General features: G+C 35.3%; 3 protein-coding genes across 6 annotated transcripts in view; 1 reads left to right on the top strand and 2 right to left on the bottom strand.

Annotated features, from left to right (window-relative positions):
* Positions 1-12,758, top strand: part of LOC106108656 (small G protein signaling modulator 2-like) — a 47,894-nt gene extending 35,136 nt beyond the window's left edge. Inside the window, exons 5-23 of one of the 4 annotated variants that reach the window (XM_013289915.1) lie at positions 2,994-3,213; positions 3,601-3,718; positions 4,634-4,740; positions 5,319-5,443; positions 5,976-6,092; positions 6,626-6,762; positions 6,844-6,941; positions 7,065-7,203; positions 7,620-7,798; positions 8,119-8,263; positions 8,598-8,757; positions 8,978-9,167; positions 9,251-9,776; positions 9,920-10,077; positions 10,149-10,273; positions 10,484-10,663; positions 10,888-11,014; positions 11,470-11,620; positions 11,993-12,758. In XM_013289915.1, coding sequence (XP_013145369.1) covers positions 2,994-3,213; positions 3,601-3,718; positions 4,634-4,740; positions 5,319-5,443; positions 5,976-6,092; positions 6,626-6,762; positions 6,844-6,941; positions 7,065-7,203; positions 7,620-7,798; positions 8,119-8,263; positions 8,598-8,757; positions 8,978-9,167; positions 9,251-9,776; positions 9,920-10,077; positions 10,149-10,273; positions 10,484-10,663; positions 10,888-11,014; positions 11,470-11,620; positions 11,993-12,081 — 3,091 coding nt within the window. In that variant the 3' untranslated portion in view covers positions 12,082-12,758. The remainder of the gene's footprint in view (positions 1-2,993; positions 3,214-3,600; positions 3,719-4,633; positions 4,741-5,318; positions 5,444-5,975; positions 6,093-6,625; positions 6,763-6,843; positions 6,942-7,064; positions 7,204-7,619; positions 7,799-8,118; positions 8,264-8,597; positions 8,758-8,977; positions 9,168-9,250; positions 9,777-9,919; positions 10,078-10,148; positions 10,274-10,483; positions 10,664-10,887; positions 11,015-11,469; positions 11,621-11,992) is intronic. The other 3 variants (XM_013289923.1, XM_013289922.1, XM_013289924.1) reach the window with 3 other exon arrangements.
* Positions 12,759-15,875: 3,117 nt separating this feature from the next.
* LOC106106963 (peptidoglycan-recognition protein LB-like) lies at positions 15,876-21,002 on the bottom strand. Its single transcript, XM_013287627.1, has 6 exons — positions 20,868-21,002; positions 20,450-20,536; positions 19,042-19,273; positions 17,838-17,956; positions 16,780-16,882; positions 15,876-16,080 (listed from the first exon to the last, which is right to left on the bottom strand). The coding sequence occupies exons 1-6, from the start codon at positions 20,893-20,895 to the stop codon at positions 15,909-15,911; spliced, it is 741 nt and encodes a 246-aa protein (XP_013143081.1). The 5' UTR covers positions 20,896-21,002; the 3' UTR covers positions 15,876-15,908.
* Positions 21,003-24,032: 3,030 nt separating this feature from the next.
* LOC106106828 (peptidoglycan-recognition protein LB-like) lies at positions 24,033-27,176 on the bottom strand. Its single transcript, XM_013287490.1, has 4 exons — positions 26,972-27,176; positions 26,232-26,439; positions 24,347-24,465; positions 24,033-24,277 (listed from the first exon to the last, which is right to left on the bottom strand). The coding sequence occupies exons 1-4, from the start codon at positions 27,060-27,062 to the stop codon at positions 24,054-24,056; spliced, it is 642 nt and encodes a 213-aa protein (XP_013142944.1). The 5' UTR covers positions 27,063-27,176; the 3' UTR covers positions 24,033-24,053.

Genomic DNA, 27,176 nt, shown 5'->3' with positions numbered 1-27,176 from the left:
ACATAGCCATTTTAGTCCAAGTATTGGTAAATTCGACAACGAGTGTAGATGTGGTGGAACCTTTTTTTGCCGGCAGTCGGTACATGTCCATGAGTTCAGTCTTCGGAATTTGAACATTCAGAGTTTTAGTTAGGTTCTCAAAGACCTGGAGGAGATTGGGTTTGGATTCCGCTTGCCTATTGGGGACATTTCTTATCTCGACGGCAGTTTTTAGAGAAAATCGTTCCATGTTATCTAATCGCTCTTCGAGAAGCACTGTCCGTTTTTCTAGAACGCCTCGCTCCACAGCCAAGGTAGAAATCTTATCTTCAAAGGTTTTTAATTGTTCCGTTAGGAAGTCTAGACTTTTTCCAATCTCTTGGTTGGATTGATCGACTTGTGATTTTATCTCTTTCATGTGGGCTTCGACTTGAGATTTCACCGTCATGAGGTGATTTTCTAATTTATCCAGCCGCGCGCTTTGTGATTTAGTCATATCCGACATCATTTTCCTAATTTCTTCTTTGAAGGCGGCCAATTCACTTTTGTCTTCCGTGGCAGCGCATCGCTTTCTAGTGTGCGGGCGCTGAAACGCTTGTGACTTATCGTGCCTTTCCTCTGGACCTTTTGATGAAGTCGATTCGGTCGCAGAACGCGAAGCTGATTCAGATCTCGGAGTTAAAGAGCGATCAGTTGAGCCGGTCATATTGCCGTCGGCGCACAATCAATGCACTGTAGGCCTATTTATTGTGCTTGTGTGCGACAGCCCGCTACACACAGGTGCGACAGGTGCGAGCTAATTGAAATAAGGGCGTGGCCTTGATGCGCACGAGTAGGAAGGCAATTATTTTTGTTAATAGATGTACTCTTTCCGCATGGACAGTTGCATGTTAGTGGGCCGGCTTGATTCTTTGAGTAAGTGTTACGTAATAGTTGTTACTCACCACTGACAACGCCTATATTTGCATACTACACTGTTAACATTGCGCTTGTGTGCGATTTAATATGTGTTTGTTTTTAAGAAATTAATAATAACTTATTGCGGAGCGACTGTAGACGTCCGCACAGCACCACGGTCACGACGAAAGAGGAGAAAATTGTTGACATCTTAGGCAACGAAGAAGTGTGTGTTTATGCTTTATTATAATAGTATAGGTTTATCCAACCGTCTAAACTTTCGTATGTATAATAGCAGTAAGATTGGTAAGAAGTAAGAATTAGCAAGATTTAACTTGGCTTAACTTTATGTCATCGTTGTAAGTTTATCTTATTTTCTTAAAAGAAAATTGAACAACATTGTCTTAAACTCTTTTTTCGGGAAGGGAACTTACTTGTAATATCCGCCGTAGTTTAAGAATATAAAAATTCTTAGTTTTAATGGACTTCTTTATAACATCACTTTCTAATCTGCACTATAAATTTGTACCATATTTTCTGCATTATGGTAAGCGTTTTTATGTCAGTGTTATATTTAAAGTATTTATAGGCTACTAAAATGTTCGTTTTAACGTTCTTATTTTTGTAAAAGCGACAAATAATATTTACTAAATCAAGGCTTTTTTCATAACTATATAAATCGCTTAACGTTTTTTACGTCTTAAGATTTTCTGAGCTAAGATTTTTTGATGAAATATTATAAATTGCAAAGATTTTCCTCGAGAGATGATTTATTACAAAGATTAGTCTTCCAGTTTTCTACAATGGTTTTGTTTTTGACTGAAGTTTTTCGACTAATTTTGTGAAACCGTATAAATATAGTTTAGGTTAATAATAGTTTCACATACTTTTAAATCGAAGAGAAAACTACCTTTGTAATTTGCTTCATAAAAGATTGTAAACCAAAAAATTAAATTTTTAATACTCAAAATTAGCTGTTTTTATTGGTGCTCAACATGTAGAATTCATTTTTGAGGTTATGTTCATTAAAAAATCTATGTAGTAAATTAGTTGATTACTAGTTATGTCGTCAATTCTGTAGACTCTTTATAAAAACATCTTTTTTATTTTTATTGACAAAGTACTAGTCCATGTTTATGATTGAAAAAGAAAATATTCAAAAAAGGATGAAATCGTCATATGTCACTTGTTATCCTGTTTAACTAAAAATGATTTTCACATTAAATTGACAACTCCTGTCTATCATTATTCTTATTCAAACATGGTCCTTCGAGCCGGATAATGATTTTGGATAATTCAAGTGTAGTTTGGATAATCATCGCTTATGTGAGAATCGATGGGAGACTGCACATGTCTTATTGGTATACGGATAATTTATTGGTGTTAAGTTTAGATTGGTTAATAAAATATAACCCAGCTCTTTACAGGTATTACAAGGTAAAAACCATGTACATAAGGTACATGTAATATTGTTTGTTGGAAGTTGGGGGACTGTAAAACTCATTGACAGTCCCCCTCCCAACTTATGATAGGCTTTGAGTTTCTCAGTGGGGACGTAAGTGGATGATGAAGTACTTTTCTTTCTATTATAAATCATCCGTCTTTATTATGCTTTTGTATGAGAAACAAAAGCAGTAAAGCGGATATTTCTTTATCATTAATGTTGCGGATAATTCCGTCTGTCCGCGCCACTTTATTGTCAGTTTATGATAGATCGTAAACTGAAACAATAACATTAATAACCTTGCATTGGTTTTTGTTCGTTACAGAGAAATTTTTGGCATCTATTCATATTTAATATTTGTTTATACTAATATTAAAAAGAGAATAGATTTATATTTTTGAATTTTTGTAGTTATGTATTAAAATAACTTAAAAACGACTGCACCGATTTCCAAAATTCTTCCACCATTAAAGGCTACGTATTCGTAGTCGTAAGCTACGAAATGGGCCCAGTAGGTTTTGAAACATTTAAATATCAGTTACATACATAAATACAAATCTTTCCTCTTTGTAATATTAGTATAGTATACTATCGAATGCTTAAAGTTCGGAAACCCATAAGTGGTTTAGCTTTTAGCTTGTTTGCAATTTAAAATTTTATTTTCTGTTCACAGTTATCTCTGGATACGTATCGCTCTCTTCGAAAGGCAGTTGGCGAAGATAATAGAACACTTAGTGAACAACGCGACGAGGTACTATGAGAGGGACGCATTGGTCGCCGATCCGGATTACGGCAGTATACTGAGTTCATTATTGGTAGGGCCTTGCGCACTAGAATATTCCAAAGCGAAGGCCCCTGCTTGTTTCTGGACAGATCCACCCGCTGATGAATTGGTAAGGGTAATACATACATCGAAGTTATTTTAAAAATTTAATAATAGAAATTGGTTGTAAATTGTACAATCGGGGAAACTGGCGGTGCTCCATCTTAAAAGTTACAATCGTTTTGAACATTTTGAAACGAGACGCAGTACAAAATACGACGCAGCTTTTGAAAGTGACTGTACGAAAAATATTGATACACGGCTAGTTTGTTTTTATTATTATCTATTTGTTTGCATTCACAGCTTTTTAATTAATTGTAAGAAGAGGCGGAGTTTGCCTCGTTGCAATGAAAGGCAATTTTTCCTAAAGTGGAATACTGCGAATTTCCACGACTGTACAATAATAGTATGCATATCTCTTGTGTATGTGATAATTTTTTATGGATCAACGTCGCAGGTACAAAGGCATCGTATGTCCGCCGGCACAACAACGCCACCTTCAGTGCGACGCCCAATACTTAACTTTAGAAGAAGTTTGAATGCGTCTTCGGACGATACTAGTGGGTCTAGTGCAGGTATGCATGTTAACTGTTTGAAACAAAAACTAATCTATAATAATATTATAAAGACAAAATATTTGTGTTTTTAAATTATTTTTGTATGTGTTGAAATAACTCAAAAACTACTGGGCCGAATTATTTCATCGATAAATAGCTATATTTATTACAATTTATATTTCAACGCAGACGAAGATGCGAACAATGGCTAATTAATTATATATTTTGTAAATAAAGAAGCGACGAAACTATAAAATACAAAATTGACAACTGAAGAAATAATTATTATATAAACATGTATTGTTTAAAGGAGAAATAATCACAAATAGAATAAGATACCAGTTCTCTGTAACTTCTAAATTACGAAGATTAATAACTTTTAGTTTAAACATTGGCACAGCGCTTTTGTACTTGATTATTCGATTAATTAATTCTCTATCACGAACACCGGACTAAAGACTAAAGTTGTTATTGACAATTGAGTTTAAATTGTCCAATATATTATTTAACGAACCTTCAGGCCTTTATTTATCTATATCTATACTTGTTGCGTTGGCGCAGCGACCCAAAGGTTCTTGGCCTACGACACGAGAGAGCGCTTTTTTCTCTCGTGTCGGTTTCGTAAAAAAGACTTTTTTCCGTATATATGTAATATCAAAAGAAAAGTCACAGATTTCGGGAAGATGTATGTTGCTGATAACAAAAATTCCCTTTAAAAAGTTTTTGTCTGTTTGTCTGTGCGCAAGCCGCGTCTTTTCCGGGTAATCTCCAAAACGGCTGGGCCGATTTCGATCGGACTTTCACTAGAGGGTAGTAGCAGATAAAATGTTCACATTCATAAACGTCAACTGTTGAACAAATTGTTCCAATACCGTTTTTAGGTTGAAGTAATCTTTCGTTGCTAGATTTCAATTTTTATTACTGCAATTCTAGCTACAGGTAGTGCGACAGGATCGAGTGCTAAAGACTACGTGGAAAGTTTACATCAAAATTCTCGAGCGACATTGTTATATGGGAAAAATAATGTCCGAGTCCAACCAGTAAGTTCTCTAGATAATTTATCTGTCATATATGTTACATCTTACTGATATAAATGCGAAAGTTTAGATGGATGTTTGTTAGTTGGCTGAACTGATGAACGGATTTCGATGAAAATTGTCATAGATGTAGACGATAGTCTGGAAGAATACTTTTGATCCCTAAGGCTACTTTTGATCCCGGAAATAGTTACGGTTCCCGTGCATTAAGTCTGGACTTTCATGGTTATTCAATAATTCTTTCATTCATCCCCGAAAAGTCAGGTTTACGAGGGATGTGTTTGTTTTTCATTAGCTTTCGCCCGCGACTCCGTTCGCGTGGAATTAAAAAATAACTGTGGCCTATGTGTTCTTCCAGATTACCCTCTACATCTATAACAAATTTCATCAAAATCCATTCAGCCGTTTAGGGTACAAACTCTAACAAACATCTATTTACTTAAACTTTCGCATTTATAATATTCGTGTGATAGTTCGTATGTCTTTAATACTGCGCGTATGAAGTCTTGGGCTACAGTTTTGATAACCGCAAAACAGTGTGAGGGATGTCTTGATTTGTTATTTCTTTGATTCTTTTATAGAAAGACGTGGAAGAACCAATGCCCGGGTATTTGAGTTTGCATCAAACGGCAGCTGGTCTTGTTATTAAGTGGACGCCTAATCAACTTATGAACGGTTATGCGGAAAGTGAAGGGGTGGATAAAAGGTACATATATATGTTATTTTAGTTTACTTTTTAATTTAAGACTTTGTTAATAGATGTGCAGTGTTTTGTTTAGTTGAAAGCCTTGTAGTATTTCAATTTTCGTAGTAGTTAATTATTTATTCTTGTATTACAAGACACGTATTTTAAATGTTTTTTTTCCACAATGTTATACCTTATTTTCGTTATTGCTTGAGAAATAATTATTAAGGGCCTGTCCTACTAATTTATAAATTGTCTGATAACAATCCAACGTGTAAAACCTGTGATGGAAACATCGGATTTTTTTCCCTTATCTGACAGTGACGTCATTTTTAAGCTAAATGATCCTCTATCAGTCGGTGGTGGGACAGGCCCTGAGTCTTATGAACAGTATCACAGTTAAAATAGTTGTTAATAAAACAACGTATCATTTCATGCCCCAAAAGTAAATCTATTCTATGTTTATTTCGATTTATCCATATTTGTAAAAGCCTTTGTAATGTTAGCTAAAGTAGACTGTATTCCGTGAGCAGTAGAGTGCATGTTTGTGTAGCTACCGTTGGCACCTAGTGCACACGTCCGCTTGCCAACACACGTGCATTCTGTGCAGCGTGGCCGACATGTGCAGCGTGTATAGACGCCGCTGCGCCGGCCCACTCTGTATAGACTGGTATGTTGCTTGCTTTGTGTTTTTATTTTGTAGCTTTAGAGCGTGCGCACACTTGAAACTAAACTATCGCACAACTGTTTAGACTCGCTTTGATTGCTATGAGTCTATTGAGGTACGCATTACTCGATTTTTAGTTGTGCAACTAAATAGTTGAATTGGCTGTGGAACAATCAATAATACAACAGTTGTGTGGTTTAGTCAAAGTTGTGCGCCCGCTCCTATTGTTGTATCTACGTTATTGAGTTATCAGAAATTTCGATCTACCTTTTTAACTATAAATCTGTTATAAGTTGTTGCATTTGACTACTATATAAGTCGTATTTCATATTTCAAAATCTAAATAAAATGATTGCTTGCAATAAGAAATTGACTGCTGACTTTTTTAAACAATAGAGATAACAGGACATACCTATGTCGAGAATACGTGGACAAGAGATGTAAAGGAAGAACTTGTTTGATTGAATACAGACTAAAAAAACTTATTAATATGAATATATAGAATAGGTGGTAAATTGTAGTATATATTTGTCCAGCGTGTACTGGGCAATGTCACTCCAAGTGTGCGTATGGGAGGTAGTCTACGTACACGTGCACCGAGCACGCGCTAGTGACGCTCTCATACTGGTCGGACAAGATGGCGTCCAGCGACCACCGATACATTTTCCCAAAGGTATGTTCTATTTTAGCAATAAGTTATGTCGCTTTCATATATCTTTAATAGAAACGTTTTCTAATGATTCGATATTTTCAGGAGGTCATCTTCTTTCGTTTCTGAGTAATTTAGAAACTGGTCTTCTTCCCCACGGTCAGTTAGACCCGCCTCTGTGGTCGCAGAGAGGAACTGGCAAGGTATAAAGAAAATTTACGACAGTAATATGGCTTCTAGAAATCTAGAAGCCATATTATTGTCGTGAAGACCATGAACAAAACAAAAGAGTTTCTTTTTTCGATTACCAATAATTATGATTACAGGTTTTTGGTCGTGGTAAAAGTCGACGACGACCGATGCCGAGTCTCTGTGAGAGTGGGGAGACAGAGGAGACCGAGTGGGAGGACGTGGCTGGGGATTACGTGTTCCGTATTGTCAATAATGCAATCGCTGATAGAGAAGGTAGATAAATAAAATTCTATTTTTATACACTTAATGTACAGAATCTGACAAATAAAAAAAAATATTTCTGGCGGAGGCGTTTCCTCGAAATTCGTTATATTATCATCTTACAAAGGTAGAGGAAGACCGCAGAAATGGATGGAATGTGTGAAAGAGATGCTTAAGAAGGGAGTGGTTCAGCTATGACGGTTGTAAGAGATGTATAGAAGAACAGTACATACTGCCCTATAAGGGGACAAGGACAAGTTGATGATGATGTTGTCATCTCGATAGTAACGATTAATTAGTTACACCGCTTTGAATACCATTTAGTATAAATTTCTCATTCAAAATTTATACCAAGGATTTCTTATCGTGTAAATAAAAATTCTGATGGTAGTTAATAATTAATACTATGTACTCGTAATTGTGTTCAGCGATGCGTCACTCGCTGCTCGAGCGCGCGGTGCAGTCTCCTCCGAGGACGCCGCGTCGTCCGCTCGCCTCCACCTCCACCACTTCATCGGACTCCTCCACAATGTCCGTGGACTGTCCGCCCTCAGCCGTCATCAATGGACAACCACCCACACCAGCACAGATTCCACCTATTGAACAGGTAATAAATCATAAAGGAGACAGAAAACGCACAGAAAATTACAGATGCTAGATTTCACCCGACTCTTTTCTCACTGAATTAAATAAACCACCTTTACATTCATGCCAAATTTCATTCAGATCCGTTGAGAAGTTTTGGCTACAAATTTTAACGTACAAGAATCCATTTAAACTTTCGTATTTATAATATTAGTAAGATTAAATTGGTTTATAAAATATGCAAGTTTCTGAAGTCTGAATTTATATGTTTTAGGACTCAATAATTCCATTAAATAATAACTTGCTTTTTGTGTTGTAGTTAATTCTTAATGTATTTCCCAGGCTGCGTCGATTGAGTTGGTGTGCAGTACGATGCGGCGTCAGATAATTTCGCGTGCGTTTTACGGCTGGCTCGCGTATTGCAGACATTTGTCTACAGTACGGACGCATCTCAGTGGATTAGTTCATCCTAATATCATTTCTACAGGTGTGTATGTTTATAAAAAAATTATAGAATATTATCACATCATCAGACGATTCACGACCTCTCTGAGGAACTTGGCGCCTGACCTAAGTTGGGAGTACCTAGGTCACAGTAAACTACAATGCACTGCGGGTAGACTACACACATATTTGAATTTCTTCGCAGATATGTTCAGTTTTCATCACGATGTTTTCCTTCACTGTGAGAACGTCAAATGTATCTACACGGTAGGATTCGAACCCAGTACCTGCATTACAAGTCAAGTACTTAAGTCCCCACTAATGCTTCACACTACTTATATAGATGAATAATTAAAGAATGAATGTCATAATTACAGAAGGGGCTGAGTCAGGTCTGACGGAGGAGATATGGGCGTCGCTGCGGGACGCGGCGGGCGCGGTGCACGCGCGCGACGAGGTGCAGCGCCTCGTGTACTGCGGCGGCGTGCAGCAGAACATACGCCGCGAAGTCTGGCCCTATCTGCTGGGATATTACGAGTTCGTACTATATTATACCTGTGGCAGGCATTTTGTAGAGTATAACCTACATGCATATTTGTTAGGAGTAATAGAAAAAAGCGTTACAAATAGCGTCAAATAGCTTGTCCAATCGATGATCTCTGTCTTAAAGATATAGGTGATATTGTTCATCATACATTTATTACTCTTTAGGCGATCCTAAAGGTAAAATCAGTAATACAACTTTTTTAAATTCCAGATTTGGTTCAACAACAGAGCAAAGGAACGAACAAGACGCGGCTTGCAGACGTCAATATGAGACCACGATGTCAGAGTGGCTTTGTGTTGAAGCCATCGTGAAGCAACGCGACAGAGAAGCCACTGCTGCCTCTATAGCGCGGCTCACAGAGGCTGCTGGAAGAGCCACTGAAGCGGTGGAAGTCGGAGAAGTAAATGAAATGGAATGAAATATAATACTAGTAGAATACTACTAATGTTACTATAATACTACTTAAAATGTTTTTTTTTTCAGGTATTCGAAGATGACTGCAGTGTCATATCGGATAATCCGCCAATAGTATCCCCGGAACCGAGTGAAAGGGAACAACAGAAACCGGACAGCAAGCCAGTGCTATCTCGAGCACCGAGTATAGACGAAGTTGAAAATATTGAAATGGATTCAGAAGAGAAAGGAAGGAACGATAGCAAAGTTAACGGAGAGACTGATGGTACCAGTGATAGTAAAGAGCACGTAGATGTAGACAGTTTAAATGATATCGACGACGATGAAGTGTACATTAAGAGTGTCGTTGAAAATCCTGACATGCGACGGGAAAGTATAGCTGAAATAAAGAGGCTGGCAGAGGGAATTGTTCAGAAAGGTGATGGGCGAGGACTGTTATGCAGCGTGGATAGTGGCAATATGACGATGAATGGTAACGACTTCAAGCCGGTAGAGGAGAGCCAGCCGCCGCAGCAGAAGCACGCCAGTGTGATAATCACCAATCCCTCCGTGGATTTAGCTGCATCTGGATCACCTGTATCTGGAGGAACAACAGGTAAAATACTTTCTTAAATTCTTTATTCTTAATAATATTCTACTTCATAGAAGATTTAAAATGCAATGTACAGTACTTAAGTAAAATAGCTATTTATTATTTGTTAATGCTACTAATTGAATTAAATTATTGAAATTTTCCAGCAAATGTGAGTCCTGCTCGAAGTCCTTTGGGTGTAGTTCGCGAGGAATCTCAGTCTGCGGGAGCGTCTTTCGACACTCTGGAGCCGAGCGGCGACGCGCGGCCGGACAACAGATCTAATTGCGTATCACCAGCTAGTTCTAATGGCGGAGTTTACTCAGTGAGTTTTTCTGAAAATTTTGTTGTTGTGGTACAAAGTTACGACTCCATTAAATGTTTTTGATGTTACAGAATGAGTTGGTGGAAAGCTTTGCTTTGAATTTACACAGAATAGAAAAGGACGTACAGAGGTGCGATAGAAATTACCCATTTTTCACCGACGAGAATTTAGATAAATTGAGAAATATAATGTGCACGTAAGTTTTTGAATAATAACTTTTTATGTAGACGTTATTTATAACATAGTCATTATCATTATTTCTCTATGAAACTTGTCAACTTAATTTTTTCTAAGACCCTTTTGCCACTAGTTTTTCGCTAGTGAAAACCATTTTATAGCATCCATGTTATAGCTCCATTATACGCAGTCACTTAATGAAATATCCCTTTTATATTTGTGTCTACAGCTACGTGTGGGAGCACCTGGAGACGGGCTACATGCAGGGCATGTGCGACCTGGCCGCGCCGCTGCTCGTCACCATGCGCGAGGAGGCCATCGCACACGCGCTCTTCGCCCGCCTCATGCGCCGCGCCAAGGACAACTTCCCCACCGGACAGGCGATGGACGCGCACTTCGCAGATATGAGGTAAATACACACAATACTTAGAATACAAGAAAGAAGAAAAAAAGATTTTATTAAGACTTAAGGAGTGTTTACTTAATTTCCAGTAGTACTATTGGGCTTTTAGAAAACTGACGGTGCATTTATAAGACCGAATGGCAATCAAACTTTTTAAAAGATATTTTTAAATCTTGGGTAAAAATTGAAAGTCTAATGATTTCTTATGCCTCTTAATACTGCGTCTTCAGATCGTTGATCCAGATCCTGGACTGCGAGTTGTACGAGCTGATGCACGCGCACGGCGACTACACACACTTCTACTTCTGCTACCGCTGGTTCCTGCTCGACTTCAAGCGGGAACTTCTCTACCAAGATGTGAGTTACTACTGTCTTTTCTCATTATTTGATTATAAGATAGATTCATTCGCCGAGAGTGAAGCAAAGGGATTTAGATGAAAAAGTATATTAATTACTGGTTTTTAAAAAGCGTGTCATATTCTACTAATAATTGATGCTTAATGGAATTTCTGTATTTTCGAACTGTATTCTGTATTTCTGAACGTTAATTATTATTCGCGATTCGGCCCGTATGACCCAAAGGTCAATGGGGCCTTGGGTGGTGGTTGGCTGAACGTTAGTTAGTGTGGAGGTGTACAGGTAAAGGTAGGACTAGAAAGAGATGACTGGATTGCGTGAAAGGTGATATGACCAAGAAGGGAGTGACTACGGTGACGGAAGAAAGAGTTATCTGGAGGAAAACCTGTTGCACTGATCCTACAGGAGTAGGATAAGAGGGGAAAGATGATGTATTTAATGTGAGTGTTGCGCAGGTGTTCGCGGCGTGGGAGCTGATCTGGGCGGCGCGGCACGCGGCCTCCGAGCACATGGTGCTGTTCATAGCGCTGGCGCTGCTCGAGACCTACCGTGACGTCATCCTCGCCAACTCCATGGACTTCACTGACATCATCAAGTTCTTTAACGGTGAGATTATTTAGTGCTGGGATATGTACAGCAAAATGATAACTCTCACTGAGGCAGTTACACTGGAACTAGTTAAGTAGTATGAAACCGCTGGATATGTTGGTAAATTTGTCTTGTTCATATTATGACATACTAGTTATTGCTCGTGACTTCGTCTGCGTGAAATTAAAAAAAAAAAACTTAGCCTACGTTACTTACTGTTAACGAAAGTTGTTAACGGTGAAAGAATTTTTTAAATCGGCCCAGTAGTTTTTGAGTTATTTCAATATGTACAAAAATATTAAAATAAAAATCTTTCCTTTTTATAACATTGGTATAGTTTACAATATCGAAGGTGCCGTGAGTATAATGAAGTATTTTTTTTTTTTTCAGAAATGGCGGAACGTCACGACGCATCCGCGGTACTCTCGCTAGCGAGAGACTTAGTCCTACAAGTACAAACACTAATAGAGAACAAATAAATACTATATCCTTATATTAAGAATAGACATTTATAACTTGACGAATAACGAATCGTATGGGAGATATTTGTTGTACGAGTAACAATTTAATTCCCTGTTAGCTAATTATTCCTTCAATTTAGGAATACCCACCGTTTGCATTGTCTATATATTTAGTTATATTTAGACATAGTCGTAAACCGACCAACAAAGTCTCAGTTATTGCCGGTTAATTGCCAGTTTTATCGATATTGGCGCCCTGGGCGAGACTTGTACTAGGCCCTATTTTTAGTATTTTATGGTTGGTGGAGTTTAACGGGCTTATGTAGCTTAGCTTTGGAGACCTGTGATGCCCTTTTCATCGCCCTGGGCGGCCGCTTAGCAACCACCCTAATGGTTCTCATTGATATGTGGTGTAAATGTTTGGATAGTGCAAACTCTGTATAAAACATTCATAAACAAATGGCAAGACACACAAATGGTAATATACACAACATCTTTGTATATAGAATGCTTTAGACTTATTGCTCTAAAATTTTTAGAAACTAGACTCTTGTACACACAATAGTTTTCTAAAATCTGAAGTACATAATACGCCTGTTTTAGTCGAAAGGAATAAACGAATAAAATACTGCATTAAAAATCCTTTTATAATTATAACTAAAACTATATTATATTGTTATAAAAAATCGAATAATTAATTATTCTAGAAATGCATAATGATTTATTTATTATTGGAGTATATACCAACATACGACTTAGAAGAAGGTATATGAAATACGTAGTTTTACCTGCATTGAGAAATCTATCTACTAATGTCCAACATATGAAGATTATTTATAATAAAGAGATTTATATAAAATTTAATATTTATATATGATGTTATTTATAATATTGTGTTACTAAGCTTATTTTATGATCTTTTGCCTTCCAATGGCCATATTTAAATTCAAATGTTTATAAAAATATATAATAATGATGCATATGTTGAATAATTAAAAAAAAATGAGCATTTTAATAGTAAAAATACGTTTTTAATTACTTCAATAAATAACAAGCTTTTGTAGTTTCATGTCCGTTTTTAATATTTTTTTTTAATTATCTACATAGAATGTTGCCACAAATATAAACTACCCCTTCCGTGCCTTTTTAAAAATTATTAATATCCTGTTGATGTTTTCCAAATATATATGAATCAAATAACAAATTTTATAAATTAAATCATTTATATATTGTTTAATAGTTTTAATACTGAAAGGAAGATTATGAAATTTACAAACTAAATGTAAAGAATTTTTAAAATTAGAACCACTTTTGTCAAGCAAGATTAATTCTAGACATGTTCTGTATAATGGTGAAGAAATCTCATCATCATCACCTATTCAGTGTACCTATTAACAATATTGTTAGTTTTACTGTTACGTAATACAATCTCTGTTTATAGTTCATCATAGTCTATCAATAAAACAAATTATGTTTTTTAATATACAGTTAGTCTAGTATGACATATAATTACGTTTTCTGAACATATTGTGTCGGGGAAGTACACTATATGGTCAATATTGTGATACACGTGCCGTTTAGCACTCTATCCAAGGAAATAACCGTCAGCTTACACTGAATAAATTCATTTATAGTCAAAGAAATTAATTCACAACCCACCTTAGGAGCCTCAAGAACGAATATTGTATAGAAAATTGTCAACATGAAAGCTATAAGTCAATAATAAACAATAAAATCAATTATAAATATCTAAAATCTTAAGTTTCGTATCAACTACCTAGGTACAAATTAAAAAAAATATATCAATTGAATGGCCAATTTTAATTATATCCAAAAACTCATATCAATTGGAAAAACGATGACATATTTACCCATGTATACCTATAAAATATTTATCATTACGTGTATGTCTGCCTTTATAATAAATAGTATATTTATATTATTATAATTATAGGTTATAGGTAACATGTATACATACACGGACCTAGATTTCTTGATACAAAATTTTCCATTATGATATCAAGGCGTTCCCCGGGCTTGAATCACAAAAAAAGCTTATGAGTAACTAAGCTCGAGGGTTCCCTCAGGAGACGGCACGAGCCGTTACTTCGTTATTATTACCGGATTGGGAGGTCACCGAGCTCTTAGATCGCTTCGGTGGACGCTCCATGGAGTAACTAAGCACAAGGGCCCCGAGAAAGCATAAGGGCCCCCGAGAGAGATGGATTTTCAGCTGCGTTGTGCTCTTACATCCCTTTATAGTTACATCTAAAATTGTGTTCTGTGACGCGGCGTGTGTCCGAACTGCCAAGATGTTTGAACATTAACTATAACTGTTATTCTAAACAATTTGCTAGTATTTTGTACTTCTTTAATTTATTTCTTTTAATAAATAGAAGTAACTGTGAGGAATTGGAAATTGGTTACAAAGGAAGAAGAAATAAATTTTACTATGCATACTAAAAGGGACTTAATTTTGGTAGTCAGTGTTAGTCGTTATTTTAATTTAAGTTTCTGTTTTAATATTCAATTATGCGGATGCTTTTAATATTATAGTTACTGTAATTTCAAACTGCACTGATCAGTAAGTCCTGGTCACCCTTAACTTGGATACGCTGTGAGCCCAGTGGAGATCTAACAAATTGTTATTTAAAACAGCTTTGTGTAATGATATCGGTAATTTTCTGAAACGACTAAATGTAATTTTAATATTGTCTATGTTTATTGTGAAGGCTTTCTTATATTGCGTCTGCTCTCTGGTAAATAGTATATTCTTATATTTATATATCAAACAGAAATATAACAAACAGATTCAAGCCTAGCTTAAACGGTGTTAAAAACACGTCTGTGTCAAATATATTGTAAATCCTAATACTAAACTCGAGATATTTTTAATTAATCGTTTATAAGAAATTGTGTAACGAATAATTTATAACTTCCAACTTGTTAATTAAGGAGATATTTTGAAATAAAAATTATTTGTGGAAATCGATGTATAGTTGTGACTTTTATTTATCGCTACAACTTCTAGTACACGTTTATTAATAAATATTGCCGTCTCTTTCATTCTTATTGACATAAGAGAGACAACATTAGTTTCACTGATATGACCAGATCATAAAATTTAACTAATGAGCTGCAGTTCTACAACTAAGTTGACACTTAATGCATTACCTATACCAAGGGTGGCAAACATTTTTGCATCAAAGTGCCATTTTTTAAAAAGAAATGTTTTATGGGCTATTACACGGTAATCGAATAGTTGTGACTGCGATTATTACGTCAATTCCATGGTGCACCTTGCGACGTGTCCAAAATATTATGTGGTGTGCCAGTGGTTTGTCACCACTGACCTATGCAAAACGATGATTTAGTAGCTCTCAGCTTGAAACGCACATCGTACCTCGATGCACTTTGAAGAGAGTCAAAATGGCGGGTATATATAGCGAATTAAATTGTAACACTTGCAAAAAAGAACCTAAAATGGACTAAAAAGAGGTACTAAAGTACATAGCTCAAAGAAGTACATTCTCTGGAACGTAATTATAACGAAATTAAGTTTCATCCAACATTTTGATTCTCACAATTTGAGCTGTAAGCCGGTTTACTGATCCATTTCATATATGAACCGTGAGCTGATCTATCTATCAGTTTTAGTTGAGTTACCCATCACTAGTCATTAGCATGTAATAGCGCGACTGAAAATCTTGATCTTCTAAATGTTTAATTTATTTTAGTTAAAAATTTTATTGAACCCAATTTATAAAAACAGGTGCTTAAATGTTAAAAAAGACATCAAACTTATAGGAACTTTATTTGTATACGTAAATATTAAATATTACAAACTATATTTCTATATGAGTACCATTTCCGTTAGCCAGTTTATCCCTTATTTCCTTGGGGAGTTCTTTCACGTGCAAAAGGTCCCGATACGTGGCAGGGAAGGAGACGTAGTGTTCCCACGACCTCACATTGCTAAACAATGTATCCCCGGGACATTCTGTATCACGAACTTGTCTGTGAAAAGGATTACATTGGTAAAGATTAAAAAATTGCAAAAAAGATACATTTTTGATTGCTGTTGGCAAATAAAATGATTAAGCTGTTCCATTTCATTTTATTCCATCATACTAATATTATAAATGCGAAAGTTTAGATGGATGGATGGGTGTTTGTTAGACTTTGTAGCCGAAACGGCTAAACGGATTTCGATGAAATTTGGTACAGATGTAGAGGATAGTCTGGAAGAACACATAGGCTATTTACTTTTGTTTTTATTTTCTACGCGGACGGAGTCGCGGGCGAAAACTAGTTTATAATAAACGTAACTTGTTTTATTCTAATGCAGTTTATTGTGAAAATCCCTTTACAAGAATATATTGTTATCCCAGTTATAATATTTAAAGCGTGCGCACACTTTGACTAAACCATCGCACTAAGGTTGTGCGGATGTTTAATTAGACGACTCAAAATCGAGTAGTGTGCGCACCTTCTATTAATACATAGGATCAAAGTGAGACTAAAAAGTTGTGCAATAGTTTCGTCTAAGGTGTGCGTGCGCTCTTAATGTGATTTATGACAGTAATTTTTTTAACATGGCTTTCAGCAATGAAATTTCACATTTAGAGAAAAGATTGTAGATGTTTTCTTTAAAACTAAAGTTCTTCAAAAAAGAGCTTTAAAACATATGGAATAAAAATTATAAATTCTTTATACCTGTGACCCACTAGTTTATAATAAGGTTTGACGTATCCGAGGTCTATGCCTGCTGCGATCAGTGCCTTTGCTGTTTTAATTTGCTGGCTCGGAGGTAGTGTCGCTAAAAACAACGATTAACTACTGTTAATCCATTCTACAATGACAGGTGTACAGTAATTATACCTATAAAAAGATTCTGAGCCTGTAACTATGATAACCTTAATATATTTTAGATATATAAAGAAGAAAAGTTTGTTTGTTTGTATGTATTAAAATAACTCAAAAACTACTTGGCCGATTTAAAAAATTCTTGCACTATTAAAAAGCTATGTAACCACTGAGTAAAATAGGCAACTTTTTTAAATTCAGCAAGAGCAACAGCTAGTCATTACTAATATTTTAAATGCGAAAGTTTACGTTTGTTAGAGTTTGTAGTCTAAACCGCTGAACAGATCTCGATGAAATTTGGGATAGATATCAACATAGCTTAGAACACTTTGCTTTTGTTTTTTAATCCCGCGCACACAGAGTCGCCGGCGACCGCTAGTGACTAATATATTTACCGGCTAACAAAACTATTTCACACTTATCTTTTCCTCTATGATGTATTTGATATGAAAAAGTTATAGATAAACATGATTAGCAATCACATTCCCTCATTCTGTATACAGAAAAAACTTCGAAAGAAATGTATAGTTTATATCTATGTATATCTATACTATTATAATAAAGCGTAAACACATACTTCTTTGTTGCCTAAGATGTCAGCAATTACACCATGTTTTTTAATAATTCTTTTTTTAATAAAAAGCCCTACACTTACGTCACGCTTTATGCTATATATTTTCACGCCATTAAACTCAGGGAATAAATATTTTGGATGAAACCCTAATGTGGGAAAGAGACCATAAGTTACTGCCAACATCAAGGCAGCAAGGTTGTCATCGTGTCATGTTATTTTGACATTTGTAATTGATAATTTGACAAATGTAAACAATAAAATAAAATGTTCATAATTTCATGCGGATGAAGTCGTACGGGGACAGCTAGTAGTTAATATAAGGTAAAATACTGACTTGTCCAATCGCCTATCAAGCAGATGCCAAGGCTGACGGTATTAAAATGCAAGGCGTGTGCACCCAGCACTGTCCAGCCGCGACCCTCGTACACGGCACCGTCGCTGCCCACCGCAAAACTATAGAAAACCATGATTATGTTGATAGATAAAATATGTAGTGTTCCAGATGTTCATAGGCGTCATTAATCACCTCTGTGTTAGGAAGAGGAAAGATTTGTATTTTTCTATGCATTCCTGTCACGTAAAAACTACTTGGCCGATTTCAAGAATTCCGTCGCCATTGGAAAGGAGTAACATGGCTATATTTTTTTAATCACGCGGACGAAGTTGCGAGCAACAGCTAGTCTTATATAAAAATAGACTATATGTTAAAAGTTCTGAAATGTTTTAGATTAGAAGCCAGGGTTTATTTTGTTAAGAGTTTTAGCGTTGCCAGCCAATGAAGGAGGGAAAATGGAAATTAGAGAGTCATTTCTGTATACGTATGTACCTAGCTTTAATCCCTCCAACCGTACACCTTAGTATTTCGAAGTTTATATATCTATTTTTAAATTTTCGATTCTCTAGGATTGGTGACGGCAGCTGACTTGGCTGACTTCGACGACATGACACTTTAATTTAGTTGCAGTTACATAGATACAGTTCGACTTTTATATAATCTAAATATTATAAAATACATGTGAACTTTTACAACTTCCGATGTATGTAGACTGTCTGACCTTACTATATATTTATCGCGCGGAAGTCGCTGATTTCCTTAAATGTACTAGTTTTTGTTGTGTACGAGACTTGAATATGTCAACAAAACAGATATTTTTATTCCTATTTTAATTGTCATCATCATCATCATCATCATCATCAGTACACTACACATCTGTATGGGAGTATCATCTATACAGAGATGCTCGGAGCCTACCTTAAACTAGGGATGACTAGACCATTTAAGATTATCAGCTCCCTGGACACGATATTTACAACGCCCCCTAACGGCAATACAAGCCCACCCAAAGAATGGCGCCCTAAGCGTCCCTTTATATCCAGCGCCCTGGGCGGTTGCCCTACCTTGCCCTACTACCCGTTACTGGCTATTTAGATTTAACGTTATTGATTTTTCTAAAGACCTCACTCCGAGCTAAATGAGATCTAAACTACGACGCAGGCCATTTTGAACAAGAAAATACCGTTATAAAAAACATACTCACTTATAACCGATATCCCACCATTCCCTGTCATCCATGTGGAAGTTTTGCATACTTTGCATGGCTTTCTTGCATTGTACCGCGTCGTAGCAGGCAGCAGGCTTGTACGAGTGGTGTATGACGACGTATGGCACAGGGGTGTGTAGAGTCGTCTTCTCTTTGGGAATCCTCGCCCCCCATTGATATCGTGTTACGAATGGAAAGTCATAAGTCAATACTTCGTTCTCGGACGGTTCTGTAAATAAATGTCTATTACGTATTCGATTTAGTAACATTTCGTTGGTTTCCATTAGCGAAAAAAAGTTTTATTTAACACGGGTTGACCATAAATACTTTTATAATTATAATTTCTTCATTGTACACTTGTGTTATGTAAAGAAACCGTGTAATTTTTCACGATAATCGTATAATTAGATTTTACGTCTGTTAGTTTAGAAACCGGTAACTGAAACTAATATAGTAAGCTATTTTTATCATAGTATACCAATGTAACAATTTCCTCATTTATATAAACGATTAGAATGTAACATTTACTCAATAAATAGGAAAAGTTAAATTATTTAAACTTTCGTGAGACATTTTATAGTTAACTAGCTTACGCCGGCGACTCCTGCCGCGTGGAATTAAAAAAAAACAAAAGTGTAGCCTATGTGTTCTTCCAGACTGTCCTCTACATCTAACAAATTTCATCGAAATCCGTTCGGCCGTTTAGGCTACAAACTCTAACAAACATCCATCTATCCATCCATTCATCTAAACTTTCGCATTTATAATATTAGTATGATTATTTAACGGCTTACGTCATACTTTTTTCCGGTGACGGCACCGACCATTTTCAGACCCTGCGGGGGTCCTTCTTCAGGGCGAGGGTTAAAGATGTTGTATCGCGGTCGCGTTGCGCCTCGCACTGGTCGGTGCCGTCACCGGAAAAAAGTATGACGTGAGTAAGCCGTTAAGTAATTAACAATAGAGAAAGTATTAGAAATATTGAAGACTCTGGCATCCATGCTAGGGGAATTGTATATAAAAAAAGAAAAGGTATATTTATATAAAAAGCTTATGCCCGGGACACCGTCCGCGGAAAAAAAACATACTATACATTAGTTCTTCTAGTCTATTGCCAGACATATCTTTGTTGTATTTAATCAAAAACATTCATCTAAGCTTTCGCATTTATAATATTAAGAAATGTAATAAATAAGTATGGTTTTAAACTATATTTTAAATAAAATTCTTGATTTTAGTCCAACAGTAAAAAATGGGTTTCAATGGAAACAACCCCGAAAATGGTCGGAACAATTTTGTTATTTGCATCATTTTATCAGGATGATATATTTGACATATTTCCCTACTTATGTCTGTGGAAGCCGACGTTAATATGCCATTGATTACGTTAAGTAAAATAACTTACCAGATAGTAACGCCGGCACTGCTATAGTAAGTCCTATGATCCCCAGAATCACAGCCACGAAAACAATTGAATACATTTCTGCGTTCACTGAAAAAAAAACAAATTTAAACCAACAATACAATCACCTATAGACTACAAAGATACTGTTTGATAATGTTATCGATCTTTTTATCATTTGTTTTTTTTTTAAACTGGAAATTATCTTTATCTCTTCGGCCTGTTATTTTTTTAAGTTTTAACTGTTGTAAATATGCAAAATAGAAGAAAAATAATGTAGCGTGTCCAGCTAACCTATTTCTTTTACGTAATTGCTAAAAAAATATGAGAAACATTATAACGTAATGAAAGAAATTCAGACAAAATCGAAATCTTTGATAGCTGCAGCATAAAAAATAAAAAAAAATAATCAAACACTCACTAGATTTTATGAAGTGTTTAAAGCACATTTATATCAAACACGTTACAACATACTGTCGCGTACAAAATTGTTACCATTAATTATATTAAAATAAGCGTTTTAAGAGAAAATTGCGTATGAGATGTTATGTTTGCCGCCGTCGTGTCTCAACTATATCGAATACCAGTCACACACTTATATGTATAGCTGTTGGTTAACTCTAAGGTTATTCCCCGGACTGAGAATTGATCGAGACGAAAACTGTATTTTATTAGAACAAAAAAATTCAATTGAGAAAAACGTGTTTGACAAACGTTTTTTTAGGTTACTGGTTTAAGATTATTATCTAAAATTAAAATTAATGTAATAAAATGTATAATATATATTATAGTTAGAAAATTTATCATATAAATTATTTAAACACTTTTTTTTATTAAATATACAGTGTAATTATGTGTAAGATATTTCAGTTACGGATTTTTAAAATCAGTTTTATCAAACGCAATCATAATCCTTATTACAACAAATCTATACTATTATAATAAAGCGTAAAAACACACTTCTTTGTTGCCTAAAATGTCAGCAATAACAACATATTTTTGAATAACTCTTTTTTAATAAAAATGTCTACACTTACGTCACGCTTTAGGCTATACATTTTCACGCCATTAAACTTAGAGGTAAATATTTTGGATAAAAACCTTAATGTGGGAAAGAGACTATAAGTTGCTGCCAACATCAAGGAAGCAAGATTGCCAAGGTTTGTCATGTCATGTCATTTTGATATTTGCTATGGATAATTTGACAAATGTAAACAATAAAAAAAATTTTTCATGATTTCATGCGGATGAAGCCGCACGGGAACAGCTAGTTCAAAATAAAATCGTTTAACAATAAATACAAAATACTTTAAATTACGCGACGGGTATTTTTAGCGAAAAGATCAAATATTTTTAATTTTCCATTTCATTATGTCCTTAAATATTGGCGTAGGGGAATTTTTAATAAGATGTTTTTACATCTCTTATCAGAGGTGACCCTAAAACATAAACATTTAAAATTTATTCAATTTTAGTTATAATAAGATAATTCTTATGAATAATTTTATTATTTACATTATTTATTTTTTAACATTTAACTCTCGGACTGTACATGAATTGAATAGTATTGTTAAAGCTTAATTTCTATGCACGATAATGTAACACGATTAAATATTAAAGTCTGCGAATTAATTGCAAATTAACTACAATATTAAGGAACCATTAATTTTACGGTTTAATTTAGACATAATTATATGAAAAATGCTTATTACTTTTAAGTGTAATCTTAACTAATAGGAGTTAAAATAACCACCATTAGCTTAAATAACCTTGTCATAAAATTGTTAAAAATTTTCCACAGTAAACAAACGGTTCGAGAAAAAAGATTGACGGTCACTTACATCATAGCAAAATTATTCTGAACAGCTTCGTCAGAAACATATTATCATTATAATTTAAATGCTTTTCATGTGTTTTAAAAATACATTTTTAAAAATTGTTAATGCATTTTTTTAATAATACTGCGTCAAACGAACAAGTGGCCATTGACCCTTTTTTTGCATCTTACGCATACTCCGCGCCCAGGGGGTTGTTATGTGGGACTCTCCCCCCATAATGGAGGGGCATACCCATTACCCATCCCTCGATTCCTCCAACGTCTTAAGCCGGGGCTGAGGGCACGCTTTCGACCCCGGCTTGCGTCTGCTGCCGTTGGCAGCACCCACAAATAGGGGGAGGTCCGTCCCTACGCCTAAGGCGGTAGATCCCCCTGAAGTGGCCATTTAAAAAATCTATTTCATTCATATCATAACATTTATTTTTTGTATCCAAAAATATAACTTTTAAAAAAATCTGTTTTTTTTGGCTACCAAAAACACTTTCGAATTAAGGGTTAAAGCCGAAAAGACGAAGAAACTGCTCATTTTCATTCATAATTGTAGATACGTTGCATACCTTTAATAGGAAATATCTTTGCGTCCCCTCCGTCAAATCCACTTAGAGACTAAAATTAGTCGTCCGGCACCACACTCTGGAAACGCGTAATTACTTCACGTGCCTTCTATGGTCGTGGTATTGTAGCGGCAACACATTGCAACAGATGGCGTTGTTGTCGTCTACGACTGTTGTTTCCAATTTATGTTCATCTACGACTGTTGTTTCCAATTTATGTTCATCTACGTTTAAGAATATAAATTTTGAGGTTAGAACACTCATACGGCTATCAACTATTTTTGTTGTGCTATGCTTTTTGCATTGAAGGTAGTTCTACATTGAATAACTTTTAATGCACTTCTTAATTTACCTCTCCGACGTTTTTTTACAGATTAATAAGAGTATTTCTCAGCATTCTTGCGTGTAAATGCTTCTAAATAACATAGTGTTATTTATTAATATTTTATCTAAATATTTGTAATTTTCTATTGATTTTTGACAGTTCAAAGTTTCATTCAAAACAATATTAATTTTAAAAGGCGATTTAACATTTCGCAGGCGCTAACATAAAACACTTTACACACCTTAAGATATTACAGTCTGACTATTTAGTTCATTCAGTTAAATTAACAGTTGTAATGTTGCCTACACACCTAAATTTTAACTATACAATTTGATTAAAACTGATACAATTTTGCTTCACCTAGGTTTTTCTTTCCAGATTGAAATAAAACAAATAACATCTATACTATTATAATAAAGGTTAAACACACATTTTTGTTACCTAAGATGTCAGCAATTACAGCATATTTTTTAATAATCCTTTTTTTAATATAAAGCCCTACACTTACGTCACGCTTTACGCTATATATTTTCACGCCAATAAACTAAGGGGGTAATATTTTGGATAAAAAACCTAATATGGGAAAGAGTCCATAAGTTGCTGCCAACATCAAGGAAGCAAGGTTGTCATCATGGCATATCATTTTGACATTTGTAATTGATAAATTGACAAATGTAAACGATGAAATAAAGTTTTTATAATAATCTGCGGATGAAGCCGCATGGGAACAGTTAGTTTTTAATAAATGATTAAATGAAACATTATTTACATCATATTGGACATTTATTACATTTTTTACTCTAATAAAATAAGAGCTTACAATTAATACAAATAAATTAGTAAGTTAATTATATAATATTCTAATTATTTTGCAATAAAATGTTCAAACTGTTAGCTAACATTATCTTTTGATACAATTGTTTTGAAAGCAGTAACGTCTGTTGTGAAATGGTCCCATGTTGATATAATATTGAAGAGCGCAGTCCCGGGGCACTCTGTCGCCATCACTTGGTTGTGACCTATCAGCTTGTAGTTGGGACTGACCGATCCATTCTGAACTCCTATAGAGATGAGTCGCTTTGTCGATTCTAGCATCGCTTTAGGCGGTGTTGCCACTGTTAAAATATTAATTGATTAAATATTGCCCATTTTCGAATGTTTTTGTGAAATCCAGCGCGAATTACCTCTCCAATCGCCGATAAGACAAATGCCATAGCTATGGTTATTAGCGCGGCCTGCGTGTATGCCAACGATGTCCCAGCCGCGACCCTCGTACACGCCGCCATTACTGCCCACGCAGAAACTGAACAAAAAACGTAGTTTTTTTTTTTAAAATAGTCCTTTGCCTAATAAGCTAATTGAAACTTTCGTAAAACATTATACTATATAACTTATAACACGGCTAAACTCACGTGACAATCTTCGGTGTAGGCAAAGACAGTTTCGAACGTATTGGTGGTCTATCTTTAGGGTGAGTGATCAATTGGGTATACTCGCTATCGCGTCGCGCCGATCTCGTGACCTGAAGAAGGACCCCCAACGGGTTCGAAACAGTCGGTGCCTAGACCAAAGGTTGTCACGTGAGTTGAGCCGTGTTATAAGTTTAGTCCTTTGACTATGGAAAACTAACAAACGGATACTAGATTTGGCTGTAGCGAAGTGACGCATAGACTTCTGTAATGAATTAAATGTTATGCCTTGTCTAATTTTAATGTACTTTACTTTAGTAATATTTATTTTGTACCAAGCGTTTTGTAAGTTTTGAACTACAGATATTGACTTTTGCAAACCTAATACGTACTTTTGCTATTAAAATTACAAAGGGGTACTTAATTTTTAAATTATACTATATGTTAATATAATTTCTATAATATTTTCTCATTAATCATAATTAAGATATGCATTTATGACTACGTCCAAAGTCTTACAGCTTACGCAGATTGGAAACGATAGCAGATTGTAAGTTTGATCACAAACAGGGATTTCACCAAAAAGATGATGCGACATTTAATGACGCCGTAGATAAGTTCTTGCGTCTTTTGTAATTATCGACAAATACAAAAGATAATAGTCAATTGCATATTATATCATGCCGTTCAAGCATACAGTAATATTTAATACCACTTTAACACGTGTACCTATTTTTAGACAACTTATTTAATTGAAACTGTCACTTTAAACTCAGAGCAACACTTCTCGCCAGGTCTCGGGTTGCGCGCCAATCTATCCATACTTCTAGTGACATTGACAGCTGTCAGCTAGGGACGTAACGTTTATGTCGATAATCTAGAGTTGCGCCAATTCTACAGCACGGTACTAAATTTGTTCTTAACACTATATATACAACGTATGCCCTGTCTGGTACGTTTATTTCCTAAAACTGACTTCTATAGGACAGAAGCCAAGGTACAGTCGGGGATACTGTCGGTGTTCCACCGTGAAAGCTACAATCATTTGAACATTTTGAAAGGAGGCTCGAAAGCAAAACCAATACGACAACCGACCGATGTTTCTTTTTATTATTATCCCTTTGTTTGCACCACTCATTGCTCTCTAATCATTTAATTGTTTCTATTCACCTTATTCCTTTCCTTCCTTTCTTTTCTTCCCATTTTATTCTATTCTTCTATTTTTTCTAAAGTGGGATACTGCAGATTTTTGCTACTGTACTTTAGTGCTTATGTGAGTTTTGCCATTTTGTTAACGATAGCGATTGATAACCGTAGAGGATTAGAAATAACAATAGATATGTAATTGTCAGAGACGTGTACTGGCGCGTTTAAATCGGAACGAAACAAAAGCTGCCATTTCTAAGCAACAACCTATCCATTTAATAGAGATCAGTGTTTCCTATATAATTTAGTTTAATGTAATTTTTTGTCGCTTACAAATCAATCATTTGTCATAACATACCAAAATCTTTTACTGAGTGCTACAGTTGTGACAGTTTGCCCTAAGTGGGTAGCGAATTTAATTCTTTGACTAGTCACTACGTAGATAACAATATATTTTCTGCAATATATGTATAAGTTAAAGATAGATGCCGAAATCCGGTCTTTAAATACTTACTTGTACCCAATATCTCCCCAGCTCATACTATTATGGTAGTCTTGCATAGATTTCATTGCGTCAAAGCATTGCTGTGTGGTGTTACACGCCGCTGGTAAATATGTATGGTGTATGACGACGTAGGGTACCGGGGTCACTATTGGTCTTGTATCAGTCGCTTGGGTCGCTCCCCAATCCTCGCGACTATAGAACTTGTAACGTTTCAAATCTAGAAAGAAATCATACTAATCTTACTATCATACTTCATACTTCATACTAATGTTATAAATGCGAAAGTTTAGATGAATGGATGGATGGATAGATGGATGGATGTTTGTTAGAGTTTGTAGCCTAAACGTCTGAACGGATTTCGATGAACTTTAGTGTAGATGTAGGGGATAGTCTGGATGAACACATAGGCTACTCACATTTGGTTTTTTTTTTTTCAGGCGGACGTAGTCGCGTGCGAGAACTAGTGTTTTATATTACTGACATGTTTAAAGCGGCAGAGATGTTTCTTTTCTTTCATCCTGCGGTACAAGGTAAACCTTTAGCTCAATGAAGTATAAGCTTGTTTTTCTGGTATGTCTGATATTTATACTTATTTAAGCAAAATTAAGTAAATTCCTTTCACAAAATCAGTATCATTACAGAGAAAATCATTAATTAATTAATTAATTAAATATACATACAGTTTTTAGAAATAAATACAGGCAGTATATGTAGCTATAAATTATTTTTTTAATAAATTAACAACTCACCATAAAGTTTATTTTTCGGAAACCCATAAACATAACACACGTAAACACTTATAACAACAATTAAACTGATTATATTAAATTTATTGGCCATTGTTATAGAATAACGAAAGAATATTGTAGACACGTGCGAGCTGCACACGAGTATGAAGTGTTCTCAATCAACGCTTAAAACACTAATTTATAGGAAACTCATGTAACCGGTACT

The sequence above is a fragment of the Papilio polytes genome, unplaced genomic scaffold (assembly GCF_000836215.1).
Source record: "Papilio polytes unplaced genomic scaffold, Ppol_1.0 DF824269.1, whole genome shotgun sequence".
Taxonomy (NCBI): Eukaryota; Metazoa; Arthropoda; class Insecta; order Lepidoptera; family Papilionidae; genus Papilio; species Papilio polytes.
Note: the sequence above shows the minus strand (reverse complement) of the source record. Positions and strands in the feature narration are given on the sequence as shown.